General features: G+C 38.5%; 1 protein-coding gene across 2 annotated transcripts in view; it reads right to left on the bottom strand.

The window, feature by feature from the left end:
• MTRF1 (mitochondrial translation release factor 1) overlaps positions 1 to 11,693 on the bottom strand; it is a 48,950-nt gene extending 37,257 nt beyond the window's left edge. The window contains exons 1-5 of one of the 2 annotated variants that reach the window (XM_065896088.1): positions 11,632 to 11,693; positions 8,429 to 8,854; positions 3,839 to 3,930; positions 1,971 to 2,052; positions 745 to 852 (exon numbers count right to left, since the gene is read on the bottom strand). In XM_065896088.1, coding sequence (XP_065752160.1) covers positions 745 to 852; positions 1,971 to 2,052; positions 3,839 to 3,930; positions 8,429 to 8,846 — 700 coding nt within the window. In that variant the 5' untranslated portion in view covers positions 8,847 to 8,854; positions 11,632 to 11,693. Of the gene's footprint in view, positions 1 to 744; positions 853 to 1,970; positions 2,053 to 3,838; positions 3,931 to 8,428; positions 8,855 to 10,932; positions 10,952 to 11,631 lie in introns of those variants that run through there. The other variant, XM_065896089.1, reaches the window with a different exon arrangement.
• Positions 11,694 to 12,016: the final 323 nt, after the last annotated feature.

Here is a 12,016-nt window from a genome sequence, read left to right as displayed (position 1 = left end):
CCCCCTTCCCTCCTGTTTCACCTTTCCTAACCACTGGCTGTATTTCAAATCCATATGACGCACAACCTTACTTATGCTCTATACTTGTTTTCATTTCCCTCGATTGTTTAACTTACATGAATCATCTTTCCCCACTTTGATAATTTGTGGGTTATTATTCATCGGCCCTCCGTCTACTACAGTTGTGTAACCAAGCAGACAAAAACTTCCAGGTGGATTAAGAGACTTGAACAAAAAAGAATTACTATCAGATGTTCGGATTTAACATACTTGAGTATTTAAAAGTTTAAAGACTCACATTGGTTCTTATTGCTTATGTTGTCTAAGTTTTTATCAGCCCAACTAGGGTGGGAGCTTCTTGAAAATAAAGACAAATGACTAACTTCTTCTGCATTCCCATAAACCTCCAACACATCATCAGTACTTCAGAGTAAAAACCTTAATACATCTTGGCTTTGAACAACAGAGCAATGATTTTTCAAGCAAGGCATATATCAACCCTCCACAGGGAAAGTTTCTCTAATTCAGATATTCCTTCCTAGGAGGATACTTCCTTCCCTCCCACTCTCTTCTCCCATAGTAAGAATTCTACTATAGTAAGCCACTGTGATTGATGAGCCCATGTCACAGTATTTAGCAGATATAGGTCAAATGTTTTAAAAAATGGGACAACATGGTTCTAATCAATATCAAAGAAAAACAACTTCCAGCATCATCTATGGACAAATCCTCAAACACACCTACCATAATCAGCTGGTGTATAATTCAGAAGTTCAAATTTCCAGTGTTTGTAGCTTGAATAATTCTGATACATATCAAATATTTCCCGGGTAAATTGTTGGCAGATATCACCTAAGAGAAAATATAAAAATATTCAGTCAGCACACATTTCTCCAAAGAAGACATACAGATGGCCAGTAGGCACACGAAAAGATGCCCAACATTGCTAATTATTAGAGAAATGCAAATCAAAACTACCATGAGGTATCACCTCACACCACTCAGAATGGCCATCATCAAAAAGTCTACAAACAATAAATGCTGGAGAGCGTGTGGAGAAAAGGGAACCCTCTTGCACTGTTGGTTGGAATGTAAATTGGTGCAGCCACTCTGGAAAACAGTATGGAGGTTCCTTCAAAAACTAAAAATAGAGTTGCCGTATGACCCAGCAATCCCATGCTTGGGCATATATCTGAAGCAAACTCTAATAAGAAAAGATACATGCACCCCAATGTTCATAGCAGTACTATTTACAATAGCCAAAACATGGAAGCAACCTAAATGTCCATCAACAGAGGAATGGATAAAGGTGTGGTACATATACACAATGGAATACCACTCAGTCATAAAAAAGAATGAAATAATGCCATTTGCAGCAACATGGATGGACCTAGAGATTATCATACTAAGTGAAGTAAGTCAGACAGAGAAAGACAAGCACCATATGGTATCACTTGCATGTGGAATCTAAAATATGACACAAATGAACTTATTTACAAAACAGAAACAGACTCACACACATAGAAATCAAACTTATGGTTACCAAAAGGAATAGGGGGTGGGGAGGGATAAATTAGGAGTTTGGGATTAGCAGATACAAACTACTACATATGAAATAGACAAACAACAAGGTCCTACTGTATAGCACAGCAGATAGAAAATATTCAATATCCTGTAATAAACCAAAATAAAAAGAATATGAAAAAAATATTCATTTATAACTGAATCACTCTGCTGTACACCAGAAACTAACACAGCATTGTAAATCAACTATACTTCAATAAACATTTTTTAAAAATCAGCACAAATTTCTTAGAGAGTCCTCCTTAAGTAAAAACCCCTTAGGAGTTGAGAAATGACTACTTCCGAAGTGAAACACATTTAACAGACTTTTAAAGTGACAGTGTGTCATATCAAGGTAACATTTAAGTATTTTTTAAGATCATTTACAATAAAATTATTTTATTGACCTCCAGTAGTTCTTCCAGATGTCACCTCTAAAATAACATCATTTTTGTCATATTTCTCCTTTGGCACTAGACTCTGGAGAAGCTGAAAAAGAAAAAAAAAATCAGTATTAGTGTGTATATTTTCCACGGTATACTGCTATTCCTTGAATTTAGAAAAAAGATCCCCAAATACTAAAAAATCAGTAATTAACAAAATCACAGAGCATCTCAAAGAGGTCTGGTCCTAAAATGCTTTAATAAGTAGACCTAATTAGGCCTAAAATAAATGATGATTCATGTTAACAATGAAGTTACTTGTTGGCATATTTTCTAAAATGCTATCAAATTATCTTAATTTTCTAAAATGCAAAAGTTTAGATCAAAGTCCAGTGTTCCATTCAATTTTCTTTGAATTTTGCTTCTGATTAGTCTTAAACAGTAGCTTCTTTCATCTAATGAAAGAAGTAAGCTCTGAAAGTCTTCATTTGGAGAAAATGAGGATTTTTAACGTATGATTATATATTCTCTCCCACAATAAATGACAGCGGACGGACACCAGGCCGTGCCCTGTCCTCTCAGCAGAGTTGCTGTTTAAAGAGTAGATTGAGGATTCCCAAGGTAAGGCTCAAATAGTCTCTCAGTGTGACAAGAAAAAAAGGGGCTTTCTAATAAAGAAAGCAACCAACTTACCTCTTAGGAAGAAAAGGGAAGCAACTTTGTTATTACTAAAAGGTCTTTCAAATCAAACTGAAAGTATCTATGTGTCATGATTCCCCCTACTGACAATTTTTGAAATAGTCCATCTCTGCTAGAAATGATATAGCCTGCAGGAGAGAATAGTAGACTAAGAGTCAGACGTCCTACATCTGCTTTTGACTAGCTGTTTAAATCAGTGAAAACAATAACTGATACCTCCATCCTCATCCTCAAAAAGTCCCTCTAGAGATTATCATACTAAGTGAAGCAAGCCAGACAGAGAAAGACAAATATCATATGATACTGCTTGTATGTGAAATCTAAAAAAAAAAAAGATACAAATGAACTTATTTACAAAACAGAAATAGACTCACAGAAATAGAAAACAAACATATGGTTACCAAAGGGAAAAGGGGTTTGGGATTAACATACATCCACTACCATATATAAAATATATAACCAACAAGGACCTACTGTATAGCACAGGGAATTATACTGAATATTCTGTAACAACATATAAGGGAAAAGAATCTGACAAAGAAGATATATGTATATCTGAATCACTGTGCTGTACACCTGAAACTAACATAACATTGTAAATCAACTATACTTCAAGGAAAAAAACGTCTCTCTACTGGATTTCCAGGGCAGGGAAGACTGAAGGTAGGAGGATGGCAAATATGACAAAGGGGAACATAGTACATAGCACCGTATTTTCATTTTCTTGTAGACAAACCATCCATTGAGCTAGAAGGGACTAAAGACTTGTATTAACCCACTGTCTCTGTGCCCTTGGATTCATTCCATTCTATCCTGAATGCAAATTTTCAATCCTTAATTAATCCAGTTACCACGTACCACTCCCTCTTTCTAAGACTTAAAACCCCCTGACTCTACTCCATGTTGAAGTAAATTTCTTCACTAGCATGTGTTCCCTTGTCTGGTAACTTAATAGATTCTGCTTTGGAATACTTCTGTCTGGGGGGGGGGTGGTTTCGTTCCTTGCCAACACAATCTCTTCAATCTCATTCTGTAGTAAATGACAGCACTAAACCCAATACTACCAATCATCATAAGAGAAGACTTAATCAACTGGTGTTTGGAAAATACTTTGAGCAGCAAAACATAGTCTAGCAAGAATAGTATTCCTTTACATTAACATTGCTGAGATTAGTTTACCTCTTAAAACATACCTCACTGTATAACATGTTGATTTTCTGAAGAATGGTTTGCCTCTCTTCCAAAGCAAGCTCTTGTAACTGCTTTTCATCTTGTTTATTTAGACCTACAAACCATCGACAGAAATAATGGTAAAAATGTTTAAATACTTACAAAGAAATTCTTAAATAGCTATCTAATCTCTACCTACTAGGTTTTATTTCAGTAGTGAAGGCAAGGGATTATACAAAAGAACAGAATAGTTAGAGAATGTAAAGTAAGTATTTGCTAAGTATGTCCAAAAAACTCAGTGTGAAAACAAGTACGATCTTGCCCCAAGGAGCTGGTGATTTGAATGTCTGTAAGTAATTATAGAAATCAGTGATAAATCAAACAGGTTTAAAAAGGGACTGGCTAATTAAACGTAAACCCGAATAAGCTAAGTCTCAGGGTAAACTGGGGTGACCATTTCTTGTCTAAAGCTGGCAGCCATTACCCAGCACGCTGTGAGTAATGTAGCATGGCTAGAACCTCCTCTTTTTTTTTTCAAGAGAAGTCAGAAATAAGACCTCTTTAAAATTCTGAAACCTCTTGAAATGTTCATACTTAGTAAACATTTTTTAAAAACACCACATGGGTCAAAAAACCACACATCCTTGCAAGCCTCTGCTTTATGGAAAGGACGGTCATTTTCACATCATTTCAAAGCAGAAAGTTAAATCATGGAGCTCTAATAACACAAGCTATCAATGAGACAGTGGCCAAGTAGGGTGGATCCCATAACCTTTGACTCCATTGCTTTAGATGCCCAGAGATTCCATTTGTCACTGGTGATGTGTGCTCGATGAGGTAGAAATTTTTAATTCTTAAAAATAAAGAAGAAAATAGAAATGAAGACTCATAAAGGAGAGAAGGCTCTTTAAAATTCTTTTCTAGTCATGGAAGTCATGGGGGCGTGGTGGGATTCTATGCCTCATTCCTGCTTTCAACATTTCACACTTACTCTGTGCTAAATACTCTGCCAGTTGCTGGGGACACAAGGATGAATAAAACATGGTTCAGGGCTAAAGTGGCTCAGTCTGGTGGGAAAGGTGGACACATTCACTTGATTACGATATGTGGTGTGGGTAGCGCCATCGAGGTCCAAAGGGTGGTCTAACCCAGACTTCAACCCTTAAGGAAGGTTCCTAGGTAAGGTGCCATCTGAACTCAATTCTAATTATGGATCACCTGTTGCAGAATTGTAATATCGCTACTGGCCTCACCTTGCGCACATAAGTCTCGGGTCAGAGGTACCAGAAAAACCTGCTGATCTGCAATCATATAAAATTATTTTTGTGGCTTTTTATTATTTACTGAACTGTAAGATCCAATCTAGTTCAATTTCAATGTATCAACAGATTCAAGAGTCTATTATACCTTATGTTTGGTGCTGCAGGAAATAAAGATGAATAAGACACAGGCCCTGTACTTGCGGAACAGGGAAAGGGACTGAAGTTAAGACAATTACATAATGGATCAGAATATAAAACAGAGAAAGGCAATCATACTTGTTTTACAGAGGGGAGTGAAGCCAAAGGATGATATTCAAGCCATACTTTGTAAGCAGACTGAACTTTAAGAAGGTGAAATTGGTGGGTTAGCAACATGAGCAAAGACATAGACATGGGATGGTCTGAGTATATTCAGGGAATGGCAGATTGTCTGTTTTGGTTGGAAGGGAGAATACGCAAAGGGAATTAATATACTACACAGAGAGGTGGGGGTCACTCGGCAGAGACTATTAAATGCCAAGCCAAGCAATCTGTATTTATAGGCAATGGGAGTTACTGGAAATTCAGAGCGGGAGAGAAATATGATTAAGGTTGTACTTAGGCTGGGAAAGCTTGGAGGTGAGACTACAAGTTAGGAATTTATTGTAATCATCTAGGACTGAGATATAATGAAAATATAAACTAGTGGAAAGAACAGAAGAGGACTCATGCAAGATACATTACAGAGGGAGACCCTATTGGACTTTGAATCATTGTGCAGTGGATAAGAGCAGAGGCTGTGGAGTCTCCTTGATTGGGTTCAAATTCCTGCTCCTCTCCTGACTGGCTAAGTGACCTTTGGCATTTTAACCTCTCAGTTTCTTCATCTATAAAGTGAGAATATTAATAATAATTCCTACCTTATAAGGTCACTGTGAACATTTCAAATGAGATATTTGCAAAATACTTACCTTAGTGCCTGGCACATACTAAGACTTAGTAAACGTAGCTATTATCACTATTATTATAAAATAGCAGAATTGCAGAAGAAACTTTAGAAGCAAACTACTAATACTTTAATCCAATCTACTAATATTACACATGATACAAACGTGGCTGAAAGAGGTTATGTCAATTTAATTTGGAAAGCATTTAGGAAGCTCCTATTATGTGCAAGCAACTTTCCCAAACTAATTAATTACAAATTTGAGTGGCATTATGCGAAAGAGTAAAAAATAATCCTCATTAAAAGAGGTGAGAGGGAATTCCCTGGCGGTCCAGTGGTTAGGACTCTGCACTTCCACTGCAGGGGGCACATGTTCAATCTCTGGTCAGGGAACTAAGATCCCGCATGCCTCATGGCCAAAAGAAAAGTGAGAGACTCGCAGACCACCAATAGGAGGCAGAAAAAGGTAAGGCTTTGGATCTAAGGCTTAATGAAACAGGATGGAGCACAAAAGAAAGTTTATAAATTAAACTAAAAGCCAATAGCAAGGGACTTTCCTGGTGGTCCAGTGGTTAAGACTCTGTGCTCCCAATGCAGGGGGCCTGGGTTCCATCACTGGTCACGAAACTAGATCCCGCATGCTGCAACTGAAGATGCGGTGTGCTGCAACTAAGACCCGGTGCAGCCAAATAAATAAATATTAAAAATAAAATACAATAAAAGCCAATAGCAAAATTTGGATCGGGACTTCCCTGGTAGCGCAGTGGATAGGACTCCATGCTCCCAAGGCAGGGGGCCCGGGTTCGATCCCTGGTCAGGGAACTAGATCCCACATGCATGCCGCAACTAAGAGTTTGCATGCTACAACTAAGACCCAGTGCAACCAAATAAATAAATACTAAAAGAAAAAAAGAGGGCTCATGTCCTTTAAAAAAAAAAAATTTGGATACATGTTGAATCCCAAGTTAGTCCATTATACTTTTCTCTCAACTTCTGTATATTTTGGAAATTTTTCATAAAAGAAAAAATGTTAAGGCAATAAAATATTAAGAGATACTAAAATTAAAAATTAACACCTCTCACATTATATATAAAATTAACTCAAATAGATCAATGACCTAAATGTAAGGACTAAAAATATAAAACCCTTGGAAGAAAACTCAGATGTGAACCTTTGTGACCTTGGATTATGCAATAATTTCTTAGATATGTCACCAAAACACAAACAAGAGAAAAAAAAGATAAACTGAACATCATCAAAATTAAAAACTGTGGTGCTCCAAGGGACAACCCACAGAATGGGAGAAAATTTTTGCAAATAATATATCTGATAAGGAACTTGTATCTGTAATATAAAAAACTCTTACAGCTCAATAATAAAAAGACAACTCCATTAAAAAATGGGCAAAGGATCTAAACAGTCATTTAACCAAAGGTGATATACAACAGCCAATAGGCACATAAAAAGACACTCAACACCATTAATCAGGGAAATGCAAGTCAAAACCACAGTAAGATACCACTTCACACACTCTAGGAAGGCTAGAATCGAAAGGGCGGATCACAAGGGTTGGAGAGGATGTAGAAACACCAGAACGCTCATACACTGAGGCTGGAATGTAAAATGGTTCAGCCACTTTGGAAAACCAGTCTGACAGTTCCTCAAAAGGTTAAACATGGAGTTACCACACAACTTAGCAATATATGTCTACACAAAAACTTGTACACAAATGTTCATAACAGCATTGTTCATTATAACCAAAAAAGTGGAAAAACTCAATAACCAACAACTGATGAATGGATAAATAAAATGTGGTATACCTATACAATGGGACATAATTCAGCAATAAAAAGAAATGAAGTACAGAAACATGCTACAACATAAATGAACCTTAAACATATGCTAAGTGAAAGAAGCCAGTAACATATTGTATGATTCCATTTATATAAAATGCCTGAAATAAGTAACTGTATAGAGACAGAAAGTAGATTAGTGGTTGTCTAGGGCTGGCAGGGATGGGGGGGATTGGCATGAGATGGCTAAAGGGTACAGGGTTTCTTTTTGGGGTGATGAAATAATACCCATACCATATAAGCCCTCTGACGGGGTAGGAATTGTATTTTTGTGTCCCTGGTATGTAGTACATAGGACAGTGCCCAATAAAGATCTATTAATAAATTAAACCTTCTGAAAAGGTCAATATTTAGTCTCCCAGACCCTAAGTGCTTCTTGGCAAGTATCACAAGGACCTCGGTCTCTTAGTAGTTGCTCTTTAGTAGCTGAAATACTTCAAACACCCAGAGTCGAGTCCTGTCCTTTCCAAGTGCAGGGCTTACTATGTGCAGGCTTTTTAAAAGACTGTGTTCAATATACCTTTAACTTAGAAAATCAATCCTGTACTTGTACACACACATCTTTTACCTACTTTTACACATTGATTCTAATTCTTCAATGGCTTGTTCAGCCTCCTGAATTTCTTTGTAAATGACTGCAAGCGGAGCCAGCTCAGCATGCCGTTGATTCAAGGACCTCCGGTCCCCTTCACTCACAGAGATATGCTGCAAACGATGATCAAGTGTTTGGTACTCCTTACTCAGGTCCTCCATGTATTTCTGTAGTCCTTTATGCTTCCAGAGCATCCTGGTATCTTGATGACAATATCTCCTGGACCAATTCTCACTTAACAGACCATGGAGAATGTGATTCCTGTTTCGTCTAAAAACCCACAGCCTTGTGTCAAGAGGTATCTGTGTAAGCTGATGAGAATGGAGATGGACATGGCACTGGTGGTGCCCAGTAAGACACGGATGTCTAAAAAGCCAAACAAACAGGTGACGATTCATTTCAGCATCTGAAACAAAATAAACACAATCTGAGAAATATCAACTCCACAGATATAAAAGCTGAAGGAGCCTCAAGAAATCTTGCTCAGTTCACTGCCTCAGCCAGCTCCAAACACAGTCCCTAAATTCAATAACCCACAAAAAGAAAACGAATCTTCAAATCTGTGAATATAACAAAATAAATGAAGGTAGTGCTGTTTTCTACCCATTCAACACATATAATTAACTAAGGCAAATGAGTAGGAGTGTAACTAATAAATATATCAATAGAATGGATTAAATCAGCTATTTTCTAGAAAGTACCCAGAATCTAAAATTGCGTGTGTGAATAAGCTCTTGACAAGTATGAAATAATCATGCAAACTTTAGGTGGTTCGTATATTAATAGATTTTTAAAGTTTGAAGGAAACACTACTTCCTTGTCTAATTCTTCGGTATCCAGATGCCCAAGGAAGTCAAGTAACTTAATCATGATTATTCATTCTGCCAGATAGAGGCAGAGCTGACGTGAATGCAGCTTGCCTGTTCAGACTTCAGTGCTTTTCATTCCCAACTATGCAATCACTCTTCGAAGGTGCTTCCCTTTTAGCTGAGATCCTAAAGGATGGAAAATTTATATATTAACAGACTAAGGAAGTAGAAAGTTTGGTTAAAAAAAAGACAATGATGATAATTATATTAAATGAAAAAAGCAGAATCAAAACAATATAATCTCAATTAGGTTTTCAAATTTGTCTACAGTATATGGAATACATGGGTTTATGGGGACATAACTGCATCATAAGGTGAGGAAGAGGTTTATTTTGAAAAAAGAAAACTAAAAACATACCAAAACGTTAGTAAGATGATCTCTAGTTGTGGGATTATGGATTCCTTTTGCTTCCTTTTTTTTTTCTACTTCTTCATGTTTTCCAAGTTTCCTATACATTTAGCACATGCTACTTTTACAATCAGGAAGAAAAATTACTTTAAAAAATTACATGTTAGGTGAAATTAGTTATGTACAATAATTATCTGTTCTTCCTTCTAACAGAGATAATCAAAAGAGCTAACAAATGTACACAATGGTCTTACTGAGTAAGAAAGAGAAGATAAAGTGTTCTAAGAAAAATACTTTGCCCCTAAAATCCTGAGGTTCAAAGTTGAAATAAGGGTCAAAATTGATCAGAATCAACCTTTATTGTCTCCAGTGTTCCTATTACGTTAGGTGTATTCATATATTAGCTCATTTGATCATTGTAAGTCTGCTAACTTGGATATTGTCATCTCCTAGGAAATAAAATATTCAGAATAGTCTCTAAAATATTCACAGTTTGCAGGCTTGTACTAAGGAAATTTAACATACTGAATCACATTGAGAAAAGGACTGCGGGAAGCATGCACAAAGGCACAGTAGCCACAAATGTTACAGTCCTCCAGCAGGAGTTTCTGCCTGTCTTCACATTAAGACAAGCTGGGACCTGGGACCGTTTGCTGCAGTGCTGCAATGCTTGCACCTGGATAAATGTTTCCTTAAGCAACAAAATACAAAGAAACGAACAGGGGCTAAAAATAACTGTGTGCATGCACAGTTGGGGCAAATTCTGGACAACTAGATAAAAGGAGACCAAAAAGCCCAACTGGCACCTCTGAAGAGCTGGCAGCAAAAGCAGGGAGTGGGGAGCAAAAGCAGGGTACTGCGCATGCCCCCTGCACACAACGTAGCCAAGGGGATGGGCAGAACACTTAAGCCACCCCTCTGCTGGATCCCTGGACACACCCCTACCCTCACCCCATGTAAGGAACCTGCTCACTCCCCTCTGCTGCAGCAGGGGCCACGATATAGCCTTGCCTGAATTTCTTGTCTGGCCTCTGATCAATATCTATTGATTAAGGAGGCCAGGAACCCTAGTCTAAAACAACATCTAGTCACAGAAAGTGTGTCCATTTGAAAAAGGACGTAACAAAAAAAATGGCAAAAAGATTTTTGTTAAAACACCTCTAGCTAAATTTCCATTTTAGAAATAGTAGAAAAAGCAACTCTCAAGGTCATGAACCTCAATGTTAAGTAAATCCCAAGACGTTTACCTTCTAGGTTAATCTATACCTGAGAATAGCAAGTCTTCTCCATCACTCCCCGACAGTAACAGGATTAAAATGATACTCTAGGGGCTTTCCTGGTGACTCTTTTCCAGTCGTTTAAGAGTCCGCCTGCCAAGGCAGGGAACATGGGTTCAAGCCCTGGTCCAGGAAGATCCCACATGCCGCGGAGCAACTAAGCCCGTGCGCCACAACTGCTGAGCCTGCGCTCTAGGGCCCGTGAGCCACAACTACTGAGCCCTCATGCCACAACTACTGAAGCCTGCGCGCCTGGAGCCCGTGATCGGCAACGAGAGAAGCCACCGCAATGAGAAGCCCGCGAACCGCAACGAAGAGTAGCCCCCGCTCGCTGCACCTAGAGAAAGCCCGCGCGAAGCAACGAAGACCCAACGCAGACAAAAATAAATAAATAAAATAAATGAAAATTAAAAATAAAATGATACTCTAGGGACAACTCTCAGCCTTGGCAAGTCAGAAGTGACACTAAGCCGGCACGAGAGGATCACGTGTAAGCCACACTAACTCGGTATACGGAGTGATCCCACAGGGAGACACCATGGGAAAAAAAAAAAAAAAGCTGGAGAAGGAAAATAGACTTTTAGGCCCAGAAAAGAGAAGTGAACTGTGAGCACGTTAAAAAAAAAAAAAAAAAAAAAAAAAAAAAAAAAAAAAAAAGACAGACAGAAAGGACGTTAGGTTTCCTTACGGAGGTCTGAACCTTCTGCGGTCCACTACGTTTCAGCCCGAAAGGCACCGGATCACTTTCACTGCCGGGTTCACCCCTTCCGGCTTAGAGCTTGATCCCGCCTCTTCCGTCTCGACTCTTCTCCAGAAGAGTAGTCCTTGCGTGTGCCTAACAATAAGCTAACAGGGGAAACAAGAGAAAAATGGAAAAGCGAGAAAAATTCCCACGAGAGAGTTGACCAGGCGACTTACTCATCCGGATTCTGAGCCCAGGGTGTAGGTTGCGATGGAAGGGGGAGGGGAGGTGCAGGGGCATTGGTGCCGCAGTGAACCACAGCTCCCCACCCGGGAATCTTGGGAGTTGTAGTTTATCTCGGACGAACGCCCAGCCTCCAACCCCCTAGGCC

The sequence above is a fragment of the Phocoena phocoena genome, chromosome 18, assembly GCF_963924675.1.
Source record: "Phocoena phocoena chromosome 18, mPhoPho1.1, whole genome shotgun sequence".
NCBI classification, from domain to species: domain Eukaryota; kingdom Metazoa; phylum Chordata; class Mammalia; order Artiodactyla; family Phocoenidae; genus Phocoena; species Phocoena phocoena.
Note: the sequence above shows the minus strand (reverse complement) of the source record. Positions and strands in the feature narration are given on the sequence as shown.